We start from the raw sequence: 12,670 nt of genomic DNA, 5'->3' as shown, positions 1-12,670 counted from the left end.
CTCGGCCTCTAAAAATAGAAAAAAGTATTTTGTATCAAATGATATCACGTCATCCATATCAAAATCCAATAAACGAGAGACCCATGCAAAAATAACTACCCACTAATACATATCTTTTTTCCTTTTTTCTTTTTCTTTTTTTGAGGAAAAATACATATCTTTCAATTGTCAGTGAATTAGTTATTTTTTTTTTTGACATGTCTCTTGATGAATTTTCAAAACCGCCGGTACCAAATACCTTCTCCCAAAAATAAAAGAATGAGTGCGAAAAAAAAAAAAAAAAAAAAAAAAAAAGATGGTTTTATGCTAAACTTTATTCACAGGCTCTCTTCTCCTCTCTGGCTATCCAAAAATAAAAGAACGGGTCGGTCGGTCTCTCCTCTCTTTCTTCTTCGCCTCAAACACAAACCTTTTAAAGCACATCAGAATTCAGATACGTGATACCCCAAAATCTGATCAAACCACCACCGATTTCTCAACCTATGGAAATGCAAATATCACTGTCCCAGCGTCTCGATGACGACGTTGTATTCGATGTCCTGACTCGGCTGCCGGTGAAATCCTTAATTCGATTCAGGTGCGTTTCCAAATCCTGGTATTCCACTATCTCCGGCTCCATTTTCATTACCGCACACCTCCACCGAGCTAAATCATCATCATCCAACAACAACAATGGTGGTTATCTGTTATATTCACCTTTTCCAAACGAATTAAACTTTTCATCTTACAAAGAATTGTGTACAGTTTCTTACAATAGCGACCGCACACTGACCCACATTTCTAGATTTCGAGTCCCCTTTTCTTATGACTTCCTGGTTAGCTTCTGTAATGGCATGCTCTGCCTTAACAGTATTAGGGGTCGGGGCAATGTAATATATTTGTGGAACCCAAGCATTAGAAAGTTTAAGAAGCTTCTAGCTACTCCCTTGACTTACCCTTTTCACGATGTGGCTGTTGGACTTGCCTATCATTCTCAAAACAATGACTACAAGATTCTCAGAATTGTGCCTTATAAAGAGTCACGTGGGTCAGAAGTTCCGGCAATTGAGGCCGAGATTTACACATTGAGTACTGATTTGTGGAGAAGGGTTGTAATATCTGTGGAGTCATTTAGTGGGTCTGGACCCAATATTGGATGTATTGATGATATACATGAGTCATTCTGTATTTTTTATAATGGAGCTCTGCACTCTATAGCATGTTGTGGGGACTACAATTTCATTTTGTCCTTTGATGTCGATGATGAGAGATTCCGTGAGATATTGCTACCTCAAAATTATTTAGATGGAGTTTGTGGACAAGTGGAATGTCTTACAGTGTTCAAAGGATCTCTGGCTTTGGTTGTTTTCGGTGAAACTCTACCTGAGGGGAGTGACCTATGCCACTTATGGGTGATGAAGGAGTATGGTGTGGCTGAGTCTTGGTCTAAGAAAAGTTTACCGATAGAAAACGTTGCACAGTTCTTTGGCTGCACGATCAATGGGGAACTTCTGATTGAGAAGTTTAACCATTGTGATATCCTTTCATTTGAACCTGAGAGCTTAAAGGAGGAAATTCTTAGAATTCCTGAGCTTGGATGTATGATTTACACAACTGATTTTGTGGAGAGCCTAGTTTTACTTGATGGGGTAAACACCTCGTCAGAATACGAAAATCAGCAAGTTGGAGTTTTTAGCAAGGCACTGATGTTTTTGAAATCCATATTGAAAAGTCATTAAGCTGCTAGTAAGTGTTATTTGTTTATTTGTTAATATATGAACCTGTTACCATGTTGTATTTTCTTTCCATTTGCTCTAGGTATGAAAGTATTGCTTTTGATGTAGAAAATTAGATTTGGTTAAATGGCGATCACTTTGGGCACCAGAGCTATTATATATAAATTGATTTTTTTTTTTGTGAGAAATGTTGTGCACATTCTTGAACATGGCATGTCATGGTGAAACATACAAGTTTAGCCAATAACATGGTCTTACTGTATTGGTCTTAAAATAATGACTACTAGTTTATGAATCAAGTAAATAATTAGAACTTTTTTTTTTTTTTTTTTTTTTTTTCATGTTGATACTTGGTGTTATCCTTAATTTTGATTTTTCTCAACACACCATGTATATTATGATTTCATCACGGGCAAGAAAGGAAACTTTTCCGGATTATGCTCATCAATCTTTATAAGAGTGGCCAAGAGCCTAGTAGTTCAACCAGCACTTCTTGATGTTTCCAATGGAGACATTTAGGGTTCAATTCCCCCCTTCGTCCATTATAGCTATTGAATTATCAAAAAAAAAAAAAAAAAAAATCTTCATGAGAGTGAAATTTTTTAATTTTGTGTCATTTGCATTTTTCACTACCAAGAAAACCATGATATACATGAGGTTTAATTAATTATCAGGAATTTTTAGAAGCTTCAATAATTATTTTGATGAATGTTCTTAACTTCTTATTGTATCTTTTTTGTTGATAATTTGACAAATTCTTGTTTGAGAGGGAAGAGGTAAGGTGTAGATTGGCCAAGACAGAAATGCAATGTTGTGAGGTAATCTGAATCAAGTTAATCAACATCGTATGTCCTTCTCTAGATCACAACCATTTATGAAGATCTTTTTAAGACTCTATTGATTTGAAATGCAACTGCATAGAAACAGAATTTTGCATAAAAGCCATTATTTAACAATCAGGCATGTTAAGGTTTACCATGCTGCTTTCCCAAATGGCACGTAGAAATGAGTATCTTTCTACCATGCTGGTAGGAAACCATTGAATGCATGAGTTGGTGTCAAAGCCAAACAGCAAGCTTTTGGAAGGATTGCTTCCTAAAGAATTAAAATCAGCCACTGTAGATTACAAGAAATAAACATTCTAGGTGAGATAACTAATTCTGGGGTGCCATTTCTTTTTCTACTAGTTGAGAATCTGATTTGTCAGTGTTATTGATCTTCAAATATTCAATTCCCAGAGTTTATGACTGAGGATGTACTGTGTCTTTTCCATCTTGACATCATGAATGTTTTGTCAATATCATGAAACGAGTTGAGTTTGATGTTAAAGTGGTTGTGAAATGGGTTGGTGGGCCTTTGCAAAGTTACCTTGAAAAAAAAGCTTCTAGCTTCTTCAAATTGCTTGCAATTATTGGATTGCTGACAACTTTTTACACAATGATAAGGTAAAAGATTTTAGCAACCTTTTTCACAACTTGCTAAGTAGAAAATTTTGATTGAGGCCATTTATTCATTGCAGATGATTTGGTTTTGTTTTCCAAAAACGGTAGGCAAAATTGTTAGGATCTAAAAGAAGTTTTAGATGTGTTGTTATGTGATCTCTCTGGGAAGAAGGTTAATCAAAGGAAGTCTAGAGTTTGTTTCTCTTTAAAATGTTCCTGTTGTAAGGATGGAAGAGTTTTGTAGCTGTCTAAATTTTCATTCTAAGCTGAATCTTGAAAATACCTTGGATTCCTCTTGAAAATCCTGGGATCCACATGGCAAAGATTTTTATTTTGTGATTGAGAAAGTTCAAGGTCACTTGCTGGTTGGAAACTTCATCTACTTTTCTTTTCTAGTAGATTTGTCCCTGCCCTGCACGGGTTATTACAAAACTATCAACCTGAATTCAACTCAAGACATAAACTAAAATTAAAATTCCAACCCACAAAACCCAACCCAAGGTGTTGGGTTGAGTTGGGTTGGGTTGGTGGGTTTGATGCTCATCCTTGTTTAAAAGCCAGTACTCAAACAAAGCCATATATATGTTAATTTGGCCCCTGTTCCAGACTTTCAGTAACTTCAGGTCTTCTAAGTTCCAACACAATCATGTTCATATCTCTTTCAGACATTTCCAGACACCTTCCCTGCACCATCTCAAACAACTGTGCCGATTCTCCTAACCGAAGCTTTACTTTGTCCTTTACAAGCAACATTCAATCCCATCCTCCTACATTCATAATAACCCTTGCTGGGTCAGTCTCTCTGTTTTAGTTTCTGCAAAAAATCCATAACCAATGTCCTTGTGTATATTTATCGTTGGGGTTATTAGCTTGTATAGTTGTATATCTCCTCTATTCTTTTATAAGCTTTTAATTATATATATATATATATATATTTTATGTATGCATATGAGGAGTCTTCCAACTAACAATAGAAAATGTGTTAGCAATTTCGTAAACTTTGCAGGCTGAACACGTAAGAGAAGCTATTGATGTCTATGGTTGCATTTTTCACTATTTTTCTTGAAATACCTTCTTGTTGCAGCATGGTTGTAATGCTTCAATGGGTGGATGTTCATTGATTTTTTATTTATTTTTAGATGATGTATCTTTCTCCTGATAATCTCTCTCATTTTTACACCATGCTGGATGTGACATTGGTTTTATAAAGAACTTGTTTGAGAGTACTCTGGTGGAGGAATGTCAATGACTATCAATTGTTCACTTATAGTATGACATGCCTCTACAGTCTTTGTTTTCCTTGATGGAGTTTGCAAATTCCCATACACCAAATTTGACTCCTAATCATTTATTCTAATTATAGTTTTCAACTACGAGGTGAGGGTTATTGGTTGGTATTGAAATTATTGCTGGCTAAGTTCAACATTTCATGTGTTTACAACTTGGCTTCCCCATCTTTAGAAGGGTTCAAAATTAATTTCAATGTTGCGCGATAAATGGAGTATGATTATGCTGTTTGAAATCAATTTGGAAAGAAGTAGGTCTTTGTGTAGAGGCTCAAGTTGTTGATGTCAAAGCTGTCTTGTTTGCAGCTTTGACAAATCATCACAGTAAGCATTGAGCAGGCTTTCACTAATGTTCTAGTGAAGATTTTTCAGTTTTACACGAGCTTAAAATTTTTGTTGAAAAATGTAAGCTTTTTATTAACAAACATGGTTAACCGCTATATTTCATTCTTATTTTTTTTTTTTTGCCCTGTTTGATGATCAATTTTGGTTTATGTATTAATTCTTAAAGTTCTAGCACAATGAAAAACCAATTGGATGCATTTAATATCCATTACATATGGTATATATATAATTTTTTTTTTTCAGACATGTTGATTGTTGAACCGTAGTTCATTCATGTGAGTATCCAAACTTGCTGTTCATTGGGCTTTTGCAATCAACATATATCAATTATATGACTCTCATCAATAGTAGGCTTTTAGTCCTTGAATGTTTAATATTTCTTTTTTCAACAACATAATGGCTTCACATTTCTTTAATGACTGTTTCTTGGTTGCTGCATTAAGAAATGAGGATAGTTGCAGCTAGTTTTCTAAAAATCAATAAAAGGAGTTTGGTGTTTTTTTTTTTTTTTTTTTCATAGGAGGGTCTATTCATAGAGATTGAAGTTGCTAGAATTAAAGCTGCCCCAGTAGCAGTTTTGTGTAAAATAATTGTGTTCTGGGACTATATAAAGCCAATTAGCAAGCTATTACTACTTACTAGTTCTGTAGTGAGGATTGAATTTCTCCCCATCTGAAGAGCTATAAGTGTTGCTCAAGATGTGACGGTCTTTGATATCACCAACAATGGGTGTTCTCTCCCCTTCATGGACTCCAATTCTTCCAGCTATTGAACTCGTAAAATATTTGTATATCACCTATTTCGTATGGAGTGTAAATCAACAAATGTGATAAACAATTAATAGATACATCAACATTAGCCATGGAATACAAATATCTTTATCTTTATTTAATGACTTTAATCTTTGGAGAATATTTAGGTACAATACTTAAGTGTTGTTCCTTAGATTTCTATTTTAAGATTCTGTCATGTGGATTGTTTCTCATGAGATGGAAGTATATTTTTTAATTAAGTAGTCATATGACCAAATCTCATTGACACCATGTAAGTGCTCAAAATAAATATGCAAGATAATTACTTTAGCCCTCAAAACTGTAAATTACCAAAAAGAGAAAAAGAAAATAAAGACTCAATGATTACGCATATCTCATTCTCATCAAATTATTTAGCTTGTTTGTTTGGCCAAAATGGGCAAATGCCCCTTTCACACAAAAAATCCAGCATTTTACTCTCTTTCCCAAACTAATTAGGAAAATCCTTTTGTTTTGAAACTCGATTTTCTAAAAATCGAGTTTCAAATGTATAACTCGATTTTTGGAACATCAAATTATAACGAACGTGGATTTAGAAAACAAAAAAAAATTGGAACTCGAGTTCCATGAACTCGAGTACTTCACATGGATCTCAAGTTCCGGATTTTTTTTTTTTTAATTTTCAATTTGTTATAACTCAATTGTCCAAAAATCGAATTTTAAATTGAAACTCGATTTTCTAAAAATCGAGTCGAGTTTCAAAACAGAGGTATTTCCCTAATTAGTTTGGAAAATGGGGCAAAATGTTGGATTTTTTTTTAAAAAAGGGGAAAAAGCCCATTTTCTCCCTGTTTGTTGTAGAAAACTCAGAAATAGCAAAGAAATTAATAAGATAAAAAAGCTAAAGTTGTCTTATCACTTATGTCTTTTGAGATTTGCAAGGGGAAAAGAACCCCCCACCTCAATAGACTGAAACATTTGGAACTCCAACATTAAAGGTTTTTCTTTTCTTGGGTTCTAAGTAACAAAACAATCTAAACATTTCCAACTACAAAATTTCCTTCCTTTTCCTTTCCTTTCCCAAATTTTTAAAGCAACCCAAGCATTCTTGTACCTTAACAATAACACATGGAGCTCATCCTTACCTCTTCTAACACCCATTAGAAGTATAGATGGCCAAAACCTATGGCCACATGGGTACCTTACCCGACCCGACCCAAAAATGTCAAGTTTGAGGTCCAAAATGGGCATTTGCCCCTTTCTCACAAACTTTCCAGCATTTTGCCCTCTTTCTCAAACTAATTAGGGAAATGTCCATGTTTTGTAACTCAACATTACCATATTCAAGTTTTGTGAAAAACTCGATCATTTTATAATTGAGTTTGGACGAGATTTCGCCAGCGTGGCATTTTTTTTTTTTAGTCACTGAATAACTCTTATAAAATCGAGTTATACAATCGACTATAAAAAGTTTCTAGACATTAACAACAACGTCTAATTTTCGTAGGTAGCAATATTTAGAAATCATCATTGCTTGAATCTGAGAAGTCTGAAATATCTTTATCATTGTCTAAATTAGTAATTTCATTAATAGACTTGATGGCTTGCTCTTGCGCCTTCCCTGATAGATGTTTCCTAACCTTTTGGACTGCATGAAAACGGTCTAGTCGCCTTTGCATTTTATTGTTCTTCTGTTCGAGACGAGCAAGTATATTGGTAGGTTCGTCTCTAGGTAACTCGGCTGATCGTGCCTTAGGAACTCATAAACCATGCCATCGACAGTACACCTCCAACTCACACCTCTTCTCGTATAGCTCTGACCATGGTTGTTCTACTGTGGTAAACTTTGTTGTGGTGGTATCTATACTCAGTTGTACAGGTTTGCCGACCATGATGTGTCCGACGCTTCCTAGACTTTCGTACGTGTATATTGGAATATTAACGAAATCTCTTTTCTTTCCAATCCATTTCCCTCCATAGTAGTCTGTGTATGTCTGTAGTTGTTGGTCTGCTGGGACTTGTGATGATGCATTTGTTAAAGTAGATCCAAACTTGTTTCGCACCGTAGGTTTTGAGCTTGAGGCGTTGCAACTCATAGCTTAGTCAATCGAAGAGGATAGTGGTATAGAAATAATCCATTCAATATTGTGGTGCATTTATAAGCTCATCTCATAGTCCAAATATCATAAAAAAATTATATATGAGTATCAAGGCTTGTCATGTTAGTACAGGCTGGAAAAAAGGTACATGAACAGGAGTACCCATGCTCCCATTGTTATAGTGTATTTTCACATGTGTACAGTAGTATAAGTCAATTATATTTGCATAGTTGCAGTGTGCTTGCCCAAATCCTCATCTCTGATTCACACAATGCCATGCACTATGCACCATTGTAGGATTATTCTTTTGTTTATGTTACGGGCCATATGATAGATCTAGCATGTAAAACTACATCAATTTAGAATTGTCTTAGTCGTGTATTATGTTATGAAGCTATACATTATTTACTAACAATTGATGCATATTGTTAACTCGATCTTTTGATGTTATTGTAATCATCGCCAATGAGTGACCCTAATCGCTACAGGCCACACGATGTGTTCACCGCGATGGGTTGTTGCTGGGTACTAGAAGATGAATTCAACTATCCAATCAATCCCAACCTACAAAATAGTGCATAGGTCCACAATTCCATGAGGGCGGAGTGGGATTGGTTACTCTGTAAACAGGAGATGTTTTATGATGAGATGGTCAGTTATAAGCTGCTAGTCACATCACAGATGCCAAGAGACACTATAGATGAACTTCGTAGAGCATTGTGCCGCATAAGAGAGAAAAATAATCGAATGAAGATACGTCTCAATCGATACCGGACCCAAGTAGAGATTCAAGAATCAGTGGAATGTAAGTTGTATAAGCATGCATAATACATCCAGTCACTTCTTGTAGCAGACATTTATCAGTTGGACATGGAGATGTCAGATGAAGAGTAATTGTGTTGTGGTCCACTTGCACTTTGATGTATAATTATTATTCTTAATTATGTTTTAGATATATGTGTGTCACTGTTATTGTATTCGTACTGTGTAGGGAACAGTGTTTATGGTTAGGGGTTTATGTAAACCTTATCATCGTTTGCACAAATATGCATGTCTGATGCGTAATCTTGAATGACTACTTATAGCAAAGAGGTAGGCAAATGATGTTACAGGTCGCATGATAGATCTAACATGTAAAACTACATCAATTTAGAATTGTCTTAGTTGTGTACCATGTTATGCAGCTATACATTATTTACTAATCATTGAGGCACATTGTTAACTCGATCTTTTGATGTTATTGTAGTCATCGTCAATGGGTGACCTTATCGCTACAGGCCACATGATGTTTTCACCACAATGGGTCATTGTTGGGTACTAGAAGATGAATTCAGCTATCCAATCAATCCCAACTTGCGAAATAGTGCACAGGTCCACAATACCATAAGGGCGGAGTAGGACTGGTTACTCCGTGAACATGAAATGTTTTATGATGAGATGATCGGTTATAAGCTGCTAGTGCCTCGGAGACTCACATCGCAGATGTCAAAAGACACTATAGACAAACTTCATAGAGTATTGTGCTGCATAAGAGTAGAAAATAATCGAATGAAGATACGTCTCAATCGATATCGGACCCAGGTGGAGATTCAAGAATCAATGGAATGTAAGTTGTATTAGCATGCATGATACATGCAATCACTTCTTGCAATAGACATTTATCAGTTGGACATGGAGATGTCAGATGAAGAGTAATTGTGTTGTGGTCCACTCGCACTTTGATGTATAACTATTATTTTTAATTATGTTTTAGATGTATGTGTGTCGTTGTTGTTGTATTCGTACTATGTAGGGAACGGTGTTTAAGGTTAGGGGTTTATGTATACCTTATCATCATTTGCACAAATATGCACGTTTGATGCATAATCTTGAATGACTACTTATAACAAAGAGGTAGACAAATTATTAGATGCATAACCCATACATAACACCTAAATTTTCCTACACACGATGTTGGTCGATATGCATGACCTGCATATCGACCAACTGGCATTACCAACATTGATAACATAATTCTAGAGATAGTACGTACCCCACATAGAACCTAGCTAGGCGATTTAGTACATAAATATTCATTCAGACAAGTAGTCCTCGTAGCTGAGAACACTATTACGTTTCGCTTGGGTAAGTTGCCTATTGGTTGCAGCAACCTGCTCTTCTGCAAGCTGCAACAAGTGATACCTGCACCTACGAAGGAACATCAGGTTGTTTTCCTTTCAGATTTTGGCAACAGCCTGCCTGCATTGCTCCATGTTTCCCCTTGGCATTGTTAGCGAGACTCAGTCCACCAAAGGTGTCCCAAGTAGAAGGAGATCATTATATAGAGAGTTGGACTCATTCATGCAATACTCTCATTCTCGCCGCAATCCTGCATAATATTCCTTCTCATCGTTATCTCTCTCCCTCCTATAGTTATCAAGAAAATGGGTAAGGAGCCAGTTGTGCATCGGCATTGCAAAACGTGAATTTGATTGAAGTATATCTAGATGCGATGGGCAACTATATGGTGTGGTGTGGTAGTATGGTGTAAGGATTGATTGAGGTACATATAGACAGATTGCATGGGCAACTGTATGGTGTGGTAGTGGCGGCCATGTGCAAGTTGTTCAGTTAATAGTAATTGGTACATGAGTCAACTTAATTGATTGATATGACTAGAATGGGTGCAATAATTCATAATTGGTACAGGATTAGGCTCAACTGCATAATAGTAATTGGTACATGTAGGCTGTTCACTTGATATGACTAGACTTGGTGCAACAATTCCGAGCTGATGCAGTGAAATGCATTAGGTAACAGGAGTATACACATGAGAAGAATAGTAGGGCATGTGTTTGAAATAACTAGACAGGGCGGAACCGTGATGGGATGTCAGGATGTGCACACATAATTGAGAAAATGACTCAACTCAGCTGTAACGTTTGTTAGCGTGTGGGGTGTGTCTAATGTGGTTGACATGACTAGTCTTGGTGCAACAACGGTAGGTCCATGCAATGTAGTGCAGAAACCTGCGTAATGAGTCACGTGAATGTGTTTCTATCTCAGTGAGCATGGTGAAACTGTCAAAAGCTGTCGTGTAGCAATGGAAAAGTTGGCCGCATTAGTCATTTGAACTGCATTCACGTGATTCGATTTGATATGACTAGAATCAGGGCAATAGTAACGGGCTGATGAGGGCACTGTGAGAAAGTTTGCGTACATATTCACGTGAAGCAATTTGATAGGACTAGACTTGGTGCAAAAGTAGCTAGCGTATCTAGTTACTCGTTTTTTTTTTTTTTTTTTTTTTTTTTTTTTTTTTTGGGAATGACTTGGCGCCCGTTGTAGTTTTTTTGGGAATGACTGTGCGATGCATGGACCAATTGAACAACACGATGAAGAAATGATAGTGAATAGCATTATAAGACTTCTATAAGATTAACATTCATATACTCCATTCCAATATCACGAAATCAAAACAATCAATATTTGATAAAAAAAAAAACCGTTAAACCTAATATGGGAGTGCATGAGGTCATGCCAAGTGTCGCTCAATTCTTTTGTTTTTTTTTTTTTTTCTCTGTTACGCAAAGCATGACCTAGTTGTGTAAACTGACTACACTGCAAGGTTTTATCAATAAATTTCGTAATGAAAATATGATGCATGAGATACAGTCCATACAGGGACCAAATTCAAAATAATATAAATGCTGATTTAAGAGGAACAACAATATCCAATCAGTGGAAAATACATGACTAAAAAGCAAAACTTGTAATAAAAATAGTTGCCTAAAGTCAAGATATAGCTTGATCCATTGCTCCAAGGAAAATCTCCTAGGTGGTTCATCGGCAATATCAAACCCTATAAACCAATTGTGTTTTCACAAACCTTCAATTTGTATTAATAATTACTATAATCTAATAACACGTGAATGCCATACAGAATTATGAAATAAATCTTATTTACATTTTTGGATCTACTTGATATTATATAGAATCACATAATAACATAAAAAATTCTTACAGTTAGAACCATTTCGATAATACTAATAATAATAACGATAGGCATGAAACTAACAATCATATTAATATATCAAATTACTTTCCATAGATACCATGTTCTTCAAACTGCCACTAAAATAACAAAATATACAACTGGCTGAAAGTCACTACATAGAACTATCATACAATTCTCCAAATATGCTACAGCAACTACAAAAAGTTCATCTCTCCCTTGGGTACAATGGTCAATGGCAATCATCAAGAATTAGATGGTGGAGAAGGTGGAACAGGACGTCTATAGTCAGCTAAGTCCGCTTGCAAAGCTGCAACCTTAATAAGAAGACCATTTAGAAGTTACCTATGGGCTGCCTGAGCTGTCATAACGGTCTCCATCATAGCACGAAGAGAGGGAGAAGGAGGGCCTATATGCGCTGCAGCAGCAGTGTCAACATCTACCTCATTATCACCATCCTCGACAACAGCAGCTGTTGAATCCCTGGAACATCTCCAGTAGTTGATCATACTCGTGGCCTCTTGGATGAACCAACACTAGGGTAGAAAAAATTCTTTTGGGTACTTCACTGTTTCAGAAATTTGGCTCCTATGGGGGCAAGGATGTGGACCAACTCTTGGGAAGGAAAGTTCTCTAATCCTAAATATTTTAGGACCCTATGGATGAAAACTGGAAAGAACAGACCATGCCTCTTATACTTGCTCCTACACACCTCTGTAATGGTTTCAATGAAAAGGGAAGGAAAACAAATGGAACTATCGGTGGCGAGGGTGTAAAGAAAGAAACACCTATCTATAGGGATTGTATGGACATGAAAGACAGGGAAGATGTTGTGACAAGCTATCCTAAAGAAGATATAATTATGCTTTGTTAACTCACTTGAGCTAATACTTGGGTTAGAACCCCGAGTGACTGATCTTCCACGAAGAACATCCATAACATTATCAATACAAGGAGACTCAGAGTATCGATAAGTAAGTGTACGAATTATAGGTACATCAAGAGCATCGGATACTACGTCCCTAGTTATTGTAAAC

At 36.1% G+C, this 12,670-nt stretch overlaps 1 protein-coding gene across 2 annotated transcripts; it reads left to right on the top strand.

Moving 5' to 3' along the window:
• The first annotated feature begins 303 nt into the window (after positions 1 to 303).
• Positions 304 to 9,447, top strand: LOC126692991 (F-box/kelch-repeat protein At3g23880-like). Of its 2 annotated transcripts, none has more exons than XM_050388828.1 (2): positions 304 to 1,725; positions 8,886 to 9,447. In XM_050388828.1, exon 1 carries the CDS (start codon positions 483 to 485, stop codon positions 1,716 to 1,718), a length of 1,236 nt encoding a protein of 411 aa, XP_050244785.1. In that variant the 5' UTR covers positions 304 to 482; the 3' UTR covers positions 1,719 to 1,725; positions 8,886 to 9,447. The 2 variants fall into 2 exon arrangements, with proteins under 2 accessions (XP_050244785.1, XP_050244784.1); XM_050388827.1 differs by lacking the exon at positions 8,886 to 9,447 and adding an exon at positions 2,492 to 2,966.
• Positions 9,448 to 12,670: the final 3,223 nt, after the last annotated feature.

Source organism: Quercus robur, chromosome 7 (genome assembly GCF_932294415.1).
Source record: "Quercus robur chromosome 7, dhQueRobu3.1, whole genome shotgun sequence".
Taxonomy (NCBI): domain Eukaryota; kingdom Viridiplantae; phylum Streptophyta; class Magnoliopsida; order Fagales; family Fagaceae; genus Quercus; species Quercus robur.
This window is presented reverse-complemented; position numbering and strand designations above follow the sequence as displayed.